Source organism: Fusarium mangiferae (assembly GCF_900044065.1).
Source record: "Fusarium mangiferae strain MRC7560 genome assembly, contig: FMAN_scaffold006, whole genome shotgun sequence".
Taxonomy (NCBI): Eukaryota; Fungi; Ascomycota; class Sordariomycetes; order Hypocreales; family Nectriaceae; genus Fusarium; species Fusarium mangiferae.
In genome coordinates, this window is record NW_024573926.1 from 1417929 (window position 1) to 1432071 (window position 14143).

General features: G+C 48.8%; 4 protein-coding genes across 4 annotated transcripts; 2 read left to right on the forward strand and 2 right to left on the reverse strand.

The window, feature by feature from the left end:
* Positions 1–621: 621 nt before the first annotated feature.
* On the reverse strand, positions 622–3519 carry FMAN_03190 (uncharacterized protein; the record flags this gene model as incomplete). Its single annotated transcript, XM_041831977.1, has 3 exons — positions 622–831; positions 884–3361; positions 3514–3519. 3 exons carry the CDS (start codon positions 3517–3519, stop codon positions 622–624), a joined length of 2694 nt encoding a protein of 897 aa, XP_041682486.1.
* A 3654-nt stretch (positions 3520–7173) lies between these two features.
* Positions 7174–9607, forward strand: FMAN_03191 (putative nucleolar rRNA processing protein GAR1; the record flags this gene model as incomplete). The annotated part of the gene is made up of 3 exons (XM_041831978.1): positions 7174–7182; positions 7525–7672; positions 7722–9607. The coding sequence occupies 3 exons, from the start codon at positions 7174–7176 to the stop codon at positions 9605–9607; spliced, it is 2043 nt and encodes a 680-aa protein (XP_041682487.1).
* A 497-nt stretch (positions 9608–10104) lies between these two features.
* FMAN_03192 (putative COQ5-ubiquinone biosynthesis, methyltransferase) lies at positions 10105–11087 on the reverse strand (the record flags this gene model as incomplete). The annotated part of the gene is made up of 2 exons (XM_041831979.1): positions 10105–10762; positions 10822–11087. The coding sequence occupies 2 exons, from the start codon at positions 11085–11087 to the stop codon at positions 10105–10107; spliced, it is 924 nt and encodes a 307-aa protein (XP_041682488.1).
* A 1131-nt stretch (positions 11088–12218) lies between these two features.
* On the forward strand, positions 12219–13621 carry FMAN_03193 (uncharacterized protein; the record flags this gene model as incomplete). The annotated part of the gene is made up of 2 exons (XM_041831980.1): positions 12219–12794; positions 12848–13621. The coding sequence occupies 2 exons, from the start codon at positions 12219–12221 to the stop codon at positions 13619–13621; spliced, it is 1350 nt and encodes a 449-aa protein (XP_041682489.1).
* Between the last annotated feature and the right edge of the window lie 522 nt (positions 13622–14143).

The following is a 14143-nucleotide window of genomic DNA, read 5'->3' on the forward strand; positions in this document are numbered from 1 at the left end:
GTGCGCATAGTTGACAGGACGAACTGCTTCGCATTACATTTAACCATGCTCAAGGACGCTTCCAACATCATATACTAGCAGTTCTATCTCTATTAGATCATATCCTACAGCTTCATACCTCATGCTGTTCTTGATCGTTGTTGACGACACCATCAACAACAACAGTTCCAAGACATATATGTCCAGCACCTTGAGTATTGATCTCCCAAGGAAAGCGAGCTATTTTCTCCTCCCATGCCAGACAGTCCGTCGCTTCTTCAAAGATAAACGCTCATCCCGGTGCTCCAACAACAAATAACTCCACCATACATTGCAAAGACTGACAGCGCAGGGGAAAACAGGAAGACCAAGAGAGGCTCACACAAGATTGTCTCCATGCCAGTCTCGTAGCCATTCTTCTTTCACAAAGGAGAAAAGGAAATTAGAAGTGTATGTTTGCAAGCCTGTTACGCCCTCGTGCGCTCGTCTTCCAGAACTCCGCCATATGCTAGGGCTGATTGAAAACGCTGCACGCTGTCTGAGGCACTTGCCCCGGCAGCTAGTGATAGTTTGTGATGATAAAAACATTAACATATATAATAATCAACTCTGCGAATGAGCTTTGCACAACTACTCGGCCTGTTACCACATATCCTCTCGCCCATCCTGCCGACGATCGTTCTCGTTGTCATGGTACTGATGGTAGTATTCCTTGGATCCTGGTCCGTACCCTTCTGGATCGTCGTAGCCATAGTCTTGGTGGTGATCTGTGCCATGCTCATCCTCATAAATCTGAGCATCGTCAACATAATCAACCTCTCCGTTACCAGACTCGCCGTATTGTACCGCGGCCTGTGGTTGAAATTAGCAAGGTTGTTTACATAATTGTCTGAGAATCTCTTACCCGATGATAATCGAAGTCGTATTGATCCATGGCTTCTTGGGCATCTTGCTCTTCCCGCATTTGCTGTTGAGCCAGATATTCCTGCTCTTGTTGCTTCCGTCGAGCTTCTTCCTCCAAACGTTTTTGTTGTGGCGAAATGGGCACGTTCATTTGAGGATGCATCGCCTGAACTATAGCCAGGTAACTGTACATGAAGTTGCTCAGTAGAACTTGGCTGAGCAAGGGCCGACGGGGGTTGGCCAACTTGATATGAGCCATTCGATATATCGCTCTCTCCTCGAGAAGAGGAAATCTTGTCCAGTGGTAATCCACATCTGGAACTAGGGGCTTATATACTGGCTCCTCAGGAACCTTGAGGTGTTGTGTCTTCTTCGCATTTCGCTCTTTCTCCTCCTTCTTCTTACTTCCACCGAAGATGGAAGAGAAGATACTACCATCCTTGTCCCTCTTGGAATCACTCTTGCGGTGGCTCTCCTTCTTTCGTTCTTCCTGCAACTTGCTTTCCACGTTGTCACGGTCAAGGACCAGACTCTCACGGCCCTTGGGTGCATTTTTATCAATTGATGTTTGAATAACATCTAACCGTACGTTGTCTTGAACTCTTTCGCCGAGTGATTTGGTCTTGGACTTCTTACTCTCTTCTTTCTTCTTTTCTTTATCATCACTTGTACTCTTGAACCATTTCCAGGCGCTTCCGGAAGACTTGGTCGAACTTGAATCGTCGTCTCGGTCCTTCTTCGATTTCTTTTCGGGTTTTCGCTCATCCTGGTTCAGTGTTGGTATGAAAGTGAGGCTATCAGTTCGCGATGAGCCGCTTCCAGGAAGTAGTGAAGGGTTTGCCGCAAGATTATCGTTTAAGGACTGGCTTTGGGGATATGATGATCGAGAGGTATGTTGCTGTTGTGGGGACTGAGACGCAGGCTGTCGGCCAATGCTTCGTCGACTTGGACGGCTAGGTTCTTCCTCTATCACGGGTTCGGGTTCCGACATTCTTTGAGAAACAGGGTGAGTCTTTGCGTTTTGGGATGATGACCGTTTTGGAAACTTCTGTTCATGCTGATCGCGAGCGTCTTGGTAAGTCGAGGTCTCAATCGTTGGAAGACTCGGTGAAGATCGGATAGGTAGCTGATCTTGAAATGTCTCTGCACGTTTGAGCTCGCTGTTGTTGGCCCCTTGCCTTGTTTCATCATATGAATCGAAATCTTCCACTGACTCCTGAGAGAACTTGTGTGATCGCTTGACCGCGCGATTTTGTTGGGAGTAGTTGTCTGCCACAGGCTCCGACTGGACTCGCGTAAGACCGTGACCGGGTGGTGCTTCCAGAGGAGCAAAATTCGAATCCTCACTAGGTTGTTGTCTATGTCCAGACCGTCGAGCCAGTGGTCCAGTACGTAGACTACCGCCCTTGCGATATGTTGTTCGGGTTGACCTCCGCAGTCCCATACCTGGGGCAGCAGGCAGAATTGGCATATCGTCTGCATTGCTCTCAGGTCCAGAGGGTGCCACTTGAGATTCTTGAGCAAATTTCTGCACGGCTTTCGTGGGATCTTTGACGAGTTCTTCCAGACTGAGTTCATGGCTGTGGCCCCGGGAGCGTCTTCGATCTAATCGCTCAGCACCATCGACGTAACCGAGAGCACCGCCTTCTCCTGAGTTGTCTATTTGTCGTGACAGCATGGACTTTTTTCTTCTTAGGCCCCCAGCTCCCGAGTCGCCTTCACTGGTATCGGTATCGGCAGATAGAAAAGAGTCTCCAGATCTTCGTCTTATCGAATGCACCCTGTTTTCAAGAAACGACTTGAACTCGCCGGGAGCCAACTCTGGATGTACTCTAGCGGGTACCCAAAGAAGTCTTGAAGGGTCGTTCTCATCGTCGTCACCACTTGGTGCTATAGTCGGCATAGCCATTAAAGACATGGGTGGCATATCAGGATCCTTGTTGTTTCCAACATCCATCGACAGCCGCCTGAGGGCCTGTAAGTTACTCAACTCCTGAGCGATGTCATTCGGATTATCAATGTTCGTGAGAGAAAATTGCGAGTCGGCCTGAACATCGCGAAGTGAAAGCGTGGGAGATAACGGTGATTTTGGTCCTTGTTCAAATGAGTTACTTCGCTGGCCTTGTGAAAGTGGTTGAGGGCGTTTGGTCGGGTCGCCATTAACAGGTGATGTCTCGCCGGCGGACGATTCGGAATCGGTTCGCTTAAGTCCTCTTCGTGTGTCTACAGACAGAAATCGGTCATCTGGTGGTGGTCGAGGCAGCGATTCTTGGTAAGGTGTCGGGCCGCCTATGAAGCTCAGTGGGCGATTTACACTCAACGGTCGGCCACTTTCTGATCCTGAATCGTCCTCATCGCCATACAGAGTACCAATAGCCTCGGTGACATGATGGCTTGGATCAGAAATCGAAAGTTGACTGGAATGGCCGCGTCTGCTGGCAAAACTGCCGCCAACATCGCCGCGGGGTCGAGATGATGTCTATACATACAACAACCTAGGATCAGCATGGGTGGCGACAAACAGAGAAAGCCGTGACGATATGAACAAAAGAGCGCAATTATACAAACTGCGCATAATTGCGTGTTCCATATAGAGAAACAAACATTCGATGAAGGTGAATATTGACGTACCATCATCGACGGCTGGGTGGGCCTCAACGGAGGCTTGCACGCCCACGATTGCCTGTGTGCGGTATCCCGGCTTGTCTATTGAAACGATGTTGAATGTCGAATCTACGTTATCATGGGCCTTAGTGCACCACGGTACTAGCGGCGCAAAGGAATGGAACGTCTGTGGCTAGAAGGGGTGAGAGGTTTGGTCACCTCCTGCGACGGCGTTCTCGTCAAGTCTGTTGTCGCATGGGGAGGATGTGAGGACGAGCCGCTGATCTGTATGTCGTCCGTCAAGGGTTCCTAGTGTCCAGTATCGTATCTTGGTGGGGGTGGTATCGTCTATTTGAATCGTTTCGGGTGATATGATCGTGGAGGGACTGGTAGGAGGTTGTGGCTGTTTCTTTGAAATAGACAAAGACTCAAATCAAGGGAGACAGAAAGAAGAGGTTCGTCCAAGGCCCAAGGCGAGATACAAGTTGGGTAGCCCTGGTAAGGGTAGGTACATGCAATCAAAGGGTGACGGTACTTAGACCGGGGCATGAGACGTGTCAAGGTAGGTCACGTGGTGAAGGCGCTTACAGCGGGTCATCAGGCGCTGTTCCACTGTATCACAGCGCTATCTCACACTAAAGTTGGCGCCCGTCGGGGTGGTTCAGTGCCGTTGGCCCCTGTGAGTTGCTGGAACAGAGTTGAGGTGGCCATCTATTCATGGACACTATAACTCTGGGCGGAAAGTATCTCGAAGATTAGTAGTATGTATTCTAAGAATAAGCATACAACACGGCTTCCTGTCAGAAATCTGTGCTAACCAGACAGCTGTGCATGATTGATAAATCATGTGTCAGGTACCCAAGTTGCCTAGTCATTATGGATGCGTCCATCAAGCCTTGCTTTGAGTTTCTAACTCGCTGAACGTCTGTGCTGGGCTGGCAATGTCCCCTCCAATCCCTCGAATCAAAACCAGGAGTAAAGAGCCCTGAAAAAGGGTCCATCCTTGCTTGCCCTGAATGAAACCGACAGACAAGCTCATTATCTTCTTGGCCGGGTTAATAAAGGGTTTCTCATGTCCGAAAGGACGGTCTTGTCACGTTTGCAGTGCGCATGGCAACCTACTTGCTGTGATGGATGGTGAATATCACATAACGTAGCGGCTAATATCATTGAGGGGGTGCCATGGTAACAGGACCGAATAATCGCGGTCGTTTTGTCCTGTGAGGAATGTCTTTTGTGGCATGGCTGTATGCTCCAGACAACACGAACAACACTTCATTCAACACATACCAAATGACACAGTTGAGTCCTGGTTTGGATCATTCTTCGCGTAATGAGCTTTTAGCGTGAGCTATAATTATCCATCAGTGAAACAGACTGCACATGCACATTGGGCTTCATGTCTTGTGTATTGTCTGGACATGCCAATGTTCGTATTACCATTAGGTGAAACAGATCATATAGTAGAGGAACGACATTCCAATAACCTGAATAAGAGGTTCTCGTCAGTAACGTATTAAATGTAAAGTCTACGTAAATCGGCTACTTGATACCTAGTAGGAAGGGTATCGAGGCAGGGAAACGCCGATTAGTCAACTGTATAGTAACAATCACTGAAGACCAACCTCGCAAGAAATGTATACCAACCTCAGCCAATATGAATATGGACTTATAACAACAGGAAAACAGTTGAGTTACTTAAGAATGCCAAATTAGTACATAAGTCCAAAGTGCCTGTACTTCATCAGCATTTATACTCATAGGTAGACAGAAGTGCGTTACTTCAGTTTTCTGCTTCGTTGAAGCCTAATAATTTTCCCTGGTTTATAATCTGATGGCTGTGTAACTTGAGCATACTCTTCTCGAAGTTTGTTTCGTTTCTCTAGAGCAATCCATCGTCCATTTGTTGTTTGTTTCCTGTAATAGATAGAGTGCTTGATGACCGCATGATCGGTCGCATGTGCGTGTTATCCTTGTCTCAGATCAGCACAAAGCTATGATACCTAAGAGCCAAGGCCAGACCCATGCTTCTTTCTGTATCTTCGTATGAAGATGTGGTTTACCATATGGTTTATTCCTGCTTGGTAGGAGTTCCTGGGTTTCTGTGGTAGAATTTTACAGCATCGGTAGGGAATTCGTCCATTTGTAATTCGTATCAAATTCAAGGTAAACATAGTTGCATCGGAACTCCAAACACCATTACCCCAAGGGCAAGTCTACCCCGCTGAAGTTATTACGTATCAAACAAGAAGGGAGATAGATGAATGGAGTACCTACTCAAATCATGCGGGGAGGGTTGTGACGACTCGGACGTAGGCATCACTCTGCACCGTCAAAGATCTCCTTCATCTGAAAGGAGCATCAAAGGGACATCAAGCACTGAAGCATTCGTTGCCAAACTTTTTTGGCTTGCAGTTTCCATTGCTTAAGCTCGCCTCCTTAATGATCTTTGTATGTGATTGTCTACAGAGCAGCTTGATAATATCTTAAACCCACACATAGGTAGAACGTAATTTCATATAACTGACACTCTTAACTTGGTAGGTACTGCGAGATCCCGATTCTATGGGAGGCAACAAAACTTAGAATCTCTATGTTAATGGACTAAAAGACCAGGTTAAGCTTAGTATATATTGACAAGCCTTTAGACCAGTGGTTATAGCCCCTTAGTTCAACAACTGAAGTTCTATCGGTCCCTGAGGCTACTCAACCGCTAATGGTAAACTCGCATTGTCACTTCACCTATTCTCTGGCGATAAGCAAGGAATATTATGTTCTCTCTCACCTGCTACTTCAAGCTTCAGGTAAAGGAAATTGAAACATAAGCCAGTATTGTTATTCTGCATGAACCCAGGTGTGGATGATTGTGTGACTGAACCTGATTGTCAGGCGGGACTCTCCATTGGACTCGACATATGAGGACGGTTTCCGTAGCTTTTTAATATAAAGAGTAAACGTTAGGAATCGGCTTGGTTGAGTGGCTCTCTGTATCAGATACCCAAGGTTAGTAGATAGGAGAATTAATGCTTGGTCTTCACAAAGCCTTGGCTTAAACAATCAGTGAATTGAATAGAGAGCTATGATCCCGGGACAGGTTAGTGAAGTGAGATACTTTGGAGAAATCAGTATTGAGAGTTAGAAATCCATCTACAGGCAATGATGAGAGAAAGTATGACGTCCTTCTCGTTGCCGTGGATTTCTGTTTTCCTGGACTTCAGGTTGTATTGTTTGTGCAGGGTAAGGAGCTTCCAAAGCAAAACGGTGACAAGAACTCGATCTCAAACGGTCGACTCTACGATTGCCGACCATTAACCGTTTAGAGAGCATCACTGAAAGAGCTTCCCCTGGTCTAGGCCCAAATAACTCCTCGAGGCGGACAGGCATCTCGTCAGAGGTGAAGCTGATGCGGCTAGTCCGAAAGAGGTAAAGCCTTTGACTCCCGATTCTTGGGGCCACCTAGAAATTATCTCTACCTCTGAGGTAGCCTTGCTACAGCTACGAAAATCCACCTCCCCGTGATTGCCTCCCTGTCTTCCATTCCACATCGTCACCTCTTTTGATACCCATTCATCCTCTTCCGGGAGCTCTATCTCATTATCAGAGCATCCTTTCTCACCGCCCACGCGATTATCCGAACACGCGAATCTCCGACCGACTTCGAGCGCATAGAATCAGTTGATTGATAGAATGGCTGCTGTGAGTGCTCTCCCCATGACATGGCCCCTTCTATTATCCGCTATTTGCCCATCTCCCTCGCACTGTTCACGGCTTTCCACATGCGAGCATAAGTTCGCATTATTGCAACACCTTGCAAGATACCCCATGGCCATTTCTGCTTCTCTCGCATTCTCCGTGTTGCCTTAATCCCATGCCCGCCTTCTCCCCGCTCGCGTGTTGTCCCGCCGTTGCGCCCCGTTAGATGGCCTCAACTTCGAGATCCGCAACTCCACGTTCATATGCACTTCCACAAAAATGCGATTACCCCGACTGCGCAGTCGGCCACTTTGAAGAAGACATTAGCTAACACATCCCTAATAGCCGCGAGCATACAACAACCCGGGTCCAGGCTACCTTCAGAACGGTGCTGGTGGTCTTCCTCCCACTGGTGCTGCACCACTTTTGCCCAACCAGGGTCGTGTCCTTCAAACCGGTCCTCTAAGAGTTCTGTGTATTGCCGATGTTCGAGGTTGGTAAATATGGGTGACGTAGTCGGACGAACGCTGAACACCATATAGGAAACCTGAGATCACTCAATGATCTTGCGAAACAAGCCCGAGCCGACCATATCATCCACACCGGTGATTTTGGTTTCTACGACGACACTTCCCTGGAACGAATCGCCGAGAAGACGCTTAAGCATGTTGCGCAGTATTCGCCCTTGATTTCTGAGCCTGTAAAGAAGGCTATTCAGCAAGGAGGACCAGGCCCCGTAAAGTCCCGATTTCCGCCAAATGAGCTTCCTCTCTCGGAGCTGCCTCTCCTTATCAGCGGTGAGGTTAAGCTTGATGTTCCCGTCTATACCGTCTGGGGTGCTTGCGAAGATGTCCGAGTACTAGAGAAGTTCCGAACCGGCGAGTACAAGGTCCCAAACCTGCACATCATCGACGAGGCTCGATCAATGCTACTGGAGGTTGGCGGTGTCAAGTTGCGGCTACTTGGTCTTGGTGGTGCCGTTGTCATGCATAAGCTTTTTGATAATGGCGAAGGCCGTACCACCATTGCTGGTGGTCAGGGCACTATGTGGACAACTCTCCTGCAAATGGGTGAGCTTGTCGACACGGCGCACCGAGTTTACGATCCTACCGAAACCCGCATCTTTATCACACATGCGTCTCCTGCTCGTGAGGGTATCTTGAACCAGCTCTCAGTTACTCTCAAGGCCGACTTCTCTATCTCTGCCGGACTCCACTTCCGATATGGTAGCTCTTACAATGAGTTCAGCGTCAACCCTACTCTCGACCATTACCGTGGCAAGCTTGCTGCCTCCAAGGCTTCTTTCAACGACGTCTGGGAGACTGTCAAGAGTGAAGTGGAACCTGCTATTCAACAGAATGAGGCCCAACAGAACCTTCTGAAGAATGCTCTGCAAATCGTCGAGAAGATGCCAACCACTGCTGCTGGCGGTAACCCCTTCGGCGGCCCGGCTGCTGGCCAGGCTTCCCTCGGACAAGTCGACGAGAGTGCCTTCAAGAATATGTGGAACTTTAACCTTGCTGATGCGGCCTTTGGCTACCTGGTCCTCGAGATTCAGGATGGCCGTATTGGTACTGAGATGCGTGCTCAAGGCTTCAACTTCTCTCACCGTGGCGCCAAGCAGCAGCCCGGACTTCCTCCCACCACAGCTGGCCCAGCTGGTATTCCTTCACCTGCCCCTCCCTCGACCCAGTCCAGTGTGCCCCCTCCTACCAGCCGACAGCCCTCAACAGTCCAGGCTGCTAAGCCTGCTGTCGCAACTCCTCTGCCCGGCCCACCCAAGCCAGCGACTCCCCAACCTGCCCCAAGCTCGAACAGTCCTGCTCCCGCCCCGCCCAGCAAAGACACCGAGAAGGCCACAGCTCCGGCTTCCGCTCCAGCTAACGGTTCAGCGCACCCTGAGCGTGTTTCTTCTCCCGCTCCCAAGACACCTGCCTCGGACATCATCGGTCTTTTCATTATGAATGTCAACACCGAGGATCAGTGCCGAGATCTGTTCAGCGAGGAGGACAAGAACAAGATTCTCAAGGTTGACAAGTGGGGTAATTCAAACAAGGTTGTTCAGTTTAAGACAACAGAGGACCGTGATGCTGCTTTGGCCAGACTTCCTGAGGATGTCAAGACTAGAACCCAGGAGGATCGATCCAAGCCTCTGGTCAAGATCTTCCAACATCGCGAGGGCAAGACATATGCCAACCGAGGTGGTGCTGGTAACTGGGGTGCCAGCGGACGCGGCGGTGCCACTAACACCAGTGGATATCGTAGCGCTGGAGGAGCCAGTGATTCCGAATCTAATCGACGCGGTGGACGAGGTGGTCGCGGTCGTGGTGGAGATCGTGGACGGGGTGGACGTGGTCGAGGAGGCCTCAAGGGCGAGACAGGCACCTCTTCACCTGCCGCCGCTCCCGCCACACCCGCCGCCGATTAATATCATACTCAAAATTTGAGTGTCACTACACAACCGTTCTGAGGCCTTGGTCCTTTCCATGCGCCTCTTATTATCTTTGCCTGCTTTTTTTTTTGGGCATCACCTGCTTGTTACGCCTTGATCTGATCTGATAGGGGCTTAAGCAACAGGAAAAGCGAGGATATCTCACCGGCCTCGTTTTCATGTATCGTGTACCTAATGAGATTTCGGAGTCGAAAATCCTTGACATCGAGGGTACGGCTTCTTTAGTTTTGACCTGTATGGAGTTCAGTTGTGAAGAGAATTAAAAAAACATCGTTCTGGGCCCTGGAAAGCATTTCGGAGACGTGGATGTGATGATGACGTTCACGGAAGCTGGATTAGGGGAGTAGGTTGATGATTTGGAATGAATGAACTTCCTATTGTACAATGCTAGACTCTGATTGACTATTCGTGATGCTGATCGTGATTGATGGACTATTTTACAGACTAAATTACATGCGTATCCTTTAGTCACTTCATACAGGCTTCATGCCCTTGTGAATAGCAGCAATGCCGCCAGTCAGGTCTTCGTAGCCTTCTCCAGCAACTACGAAGCCTGCATCCTTGATCATGTTTCTGAACGCGGTCTGGCTGGGAAATCTCTCAATACTCTCGACCAAATACTGGTAGCTGTCGCGGTCCCCTGCCACTAGTTGACCGATTAGAGGAATGCCCTTAAAGGACCACTGCTTATAGATAGTGTTGAAAATGGGGTGCTTGTCAACCTTTGAGAACTCAAGGCAGGCAAACACACCGCCAGGCTTCAAAACGCGATGGGCTTCCTTCAAAGCAGCAGGGATGTTGGAGAAATTGCGAATACCGAAGGCAACTGTGTAAAGATCGAGCGAGTTATCCTCAATCTGAGAGGGGAGGACTTCGGCGTTTGCCTCGAGAAAAGAGAGGGCGGATTGGTGGGACGCGGGGAGTGCAAGAGAACGCTGGCGACCAACTGCTAGCATATCGGGGTTGATATCGGAGATAATAACGGAGACATTAGGGTTGCAGTTGAACTCGTGGGCGTGCTGAAGGTGTCGGAAAGCGATATCGCCAGTTCCGCCAGCAACGTCGAGAATGCGCTGAGGTTGACCGGGGGGATTCGTAGCACCAGGGTTGAGGGAAGAGATAAAGTAGTCCCTACGTTTCGATGTTAGTTTGTTACACCGTGCAGTATAACTGAAAGAGACTGAACGCACTTCCATAGACGATGAATACCCAGGGACATGAAATCATTCATCTTATCGTAGGATTCGGCGACACTTGTAAATACACCAGCAACACGCTGCTGCTTTTCTGCTTCAGTGACAGTCTCATATCCGAAGTGGGTAGGTCGATCAGATGTAGGGGTTGATTTATCGCCACGGACGGCATTGGTAGAGCAAAACGGCCGGACGAAAGTAGGAGAGCATCTCGAGGGTTTCAGTGTGCGGGAGAAGCCCCGGAGGGCTGTGCGCGAGGCCATTGTGAATGTAGTTGGGCCTCGGAGGTTATGGGAAGCTCTGGTTGAGGGTCAGTTCTAAAATCATACGAGGCTGAGAGTTGGAGTTTTGCAGTGGGTCAGAAATCGTGGCGCGCCAGCCTTGTGGCCACAGTGGCTGACATTGATCTCAATATCGACTTGAGAAACTGGCAATCAAGAAGGGCAATGGAGATATTATCTCATCTCACCTTTGTTAGACGCTTTCCCCAGAGTCGGCAGCGGTTGAAGCATTACCCTTGTTCTTTTCCTGGCGGTGCTTAAAGATGGCTTGAATGAAGGTGCGCACGCGGGTTTTCAACCACCAAGCAAGGAGTGCAAAAATTGCGAAGAGGGTAAGGAATACAATTGCGATGGCTACTGCTGGAGTGGCGGACATATCGAGAGTCGTTTCGAAATGTTAGACTAGATGTTCCTGTTGAGGATGTCTTTCACGGTGTTGTTGTGCAGAGATTAGAAAGTGTGATGTTGAAGATTTTGTCTATTACCTCAACTGCATGCTCGGCCAATTTTGACAGTGATTCTATGTACTGGTTGCCGCGGTGCATATTACTATACGTTGACTGTGGTTGAGATTCACTGGCAGCTGGTGACAGCTGCATTTAAAAATGCCAGATGCTAACGTTAGAGCTGGGACTGGATCCATCCATCCATGGAGATCTGGAGTTTATCGCGAGTGTGGGGTAGAGCGATAAGAACTTTGTGTGGGGGATAAGTCGGGGTCCTCATGGCTATCATGGGCTAAGGCTTCATGGCCGGCATCAAACATGACATGATGAATGGTTGGTCAAGTCAGGAGGTACGGTGCAAGGTCTGACAAGGAAGTCAACCAATTGCCGAATGAGCAAGACACCCCTGGAAACAAATGCTGGCTGAGGATGCCGAACATCGTCAAACCACGGCTTATTACTATCTCGCCGTCTCGGCTTTCACGGGTTGGAGTCGGCTCAGGATGACGTCGCTTCCTCGCGGTCTCAGACACAACAACCCCTCGGTAATACGATTTACTATCTATCTGGCATACCATTGACATTTAGCAATTTGAATAAAAGAAAACATAGCCCAGATTCCAACCAACCCCCCCAGAAACCCCAAGCACCCACATACACATACATCATGAAGTCTCGAGCTCTGCGTCAAGTCGCCCTGCGGCGGGCCATCCTTTCTAGACCACATGTAACACCTCTTGCGATCCGATCAGCCAGCAGTGTATCGCAACGGCCCAATTCCAATTTTGTGTCCTTTCCTGGTGCTTTGAAGAGCGCATTCACAAGCTCTCTCAAATTCGAAGATCCCGAGTCGTATCCTGCCTTATCGACGTATCGCGTTGTAGACCAGCATGGAGTTGTGGTGGATGAATCGTTCAAACCTGATATCTCCGATGAGGAGGTTATTCGTCTATACAAAGACATGGTCTTCATATCAATCATGGATCTGATTATGTTTGATGCGCAAAGACAAGGTCGATTGAGCTTCTATATGGTCAGTGCTGGCGAGGAAGCCGTCAGCATTGGAAGTTCAAGCGTGCTCGACAAAGACGATGTCATGTTCTGTCAATACAGAGAACAAGGCGTGTTTAAGGAGCGAGGGTTTACAGCCAAGGATTTCATGAGCCAGTTATTTGGTAACAAGAACGACCCAAGTCGAGGACGAAGTATGCCTGTCCATTACGGAAGCAAAGAGCTGAATATTGTGAGTACGATGCGAGTTGACACCGGTGCTTCAGAACTAACACTGTGACATAGCATTCAATTTCATCCCCATTAGCGACACAGCTTCCCCAGGCTTCCGGTGCCGCTTATGCTCTAAAGATGCAAAAGCTTCAAGATCCCAGCTCCAAAGCTCGTGTGGTTGCAGCGTACTTTGGTGAGGGTGCAGCTAGTGAAGGAGACTTCCACGCTGCCCTCAATATTGCCGCAACACGATCGTGCCCTGTTATCTTTATCTGCAGAAACAACGGATATGCTATCTCAACGCCTACACTAGACCAATACCGTGGCGACGGTATCGCCAGCCGTGGCATTGGCTACGGTATCGATACAATCCGAATAGATGGTAACGATATCTGGGCTGTCAGAGAAGCTACAAAGAAGGCACGTGAGATGGCCCTTGAAGATGGTGGCAAGCCAGTTCTCATTGAAGCCATGACCTACCGTGTCTCTCACCACAGCACATCAGACGACTCGTTCGCCTACCGTGCGCGCGTAGAAGTCGAAGACTGGAAGCGTCGCGATAATCCTATCACTCGACTACGAAAGTGGATGGAAGCAAAGGGTATCTGGGACGAGGCCAAGGAGAAGGAGGCCCGCAGTGATCTTCGCAAGGAGATATTGAAGGCGTTCAGTGAGGCAGAGCGGGAGAAGAAGCCCCCAATTCGGGGCATGTTTGAGGATATCTACGAAGAGTTGACAGATGATTTGAAGGCGCAGATGAAGGAGCTGAAGGAGATGCTGGATAAGTATCCTGAAGAGTATGATGTTGCTGAGTTTGAGGGTGGTAAAGATAGCTTGAAACCATAAGATAGAAGTTATAATGGGGCGATGAATAGCTCAAGCGATGCAAAATTAAAAAAAAATCTCGAATGATATTCTAATCACGTTCAGTGAAAATTCAACCAGTTTGTGTATAGTAATAAGTGACATCAGTTTGTGGTTCTTCTTAGTAATATGTTGTGTGCCTACCAGATGACCTTGGTTTCGAGCAATATATCAAACGACATCATATTTTAGTAAAGTAGTTTGAGGCTCTCCTGGCCCATTCAGCCGTGCAATATCCGATGTTGATGGCTACCAAGAGATGGTTGTCGCATTCATTAGCGTGACCTCTTCGGCGGGTTTTACTGAGTGCCTAAGGTAAGGTATGATAATAATAAACGCCACTATGGACCTAAGCGGGCCGCTCCACATGCTGAGAACGGATCTCAAGTCGCACCCTGATAATATTGTTTCGTGATGTTGAATCACTTTGGACTGTATTTTCATACACGGAAGATCATTCCAGTACTAAATCGTTTCCAAGAGAACCCCATGAGTGTGGCTATT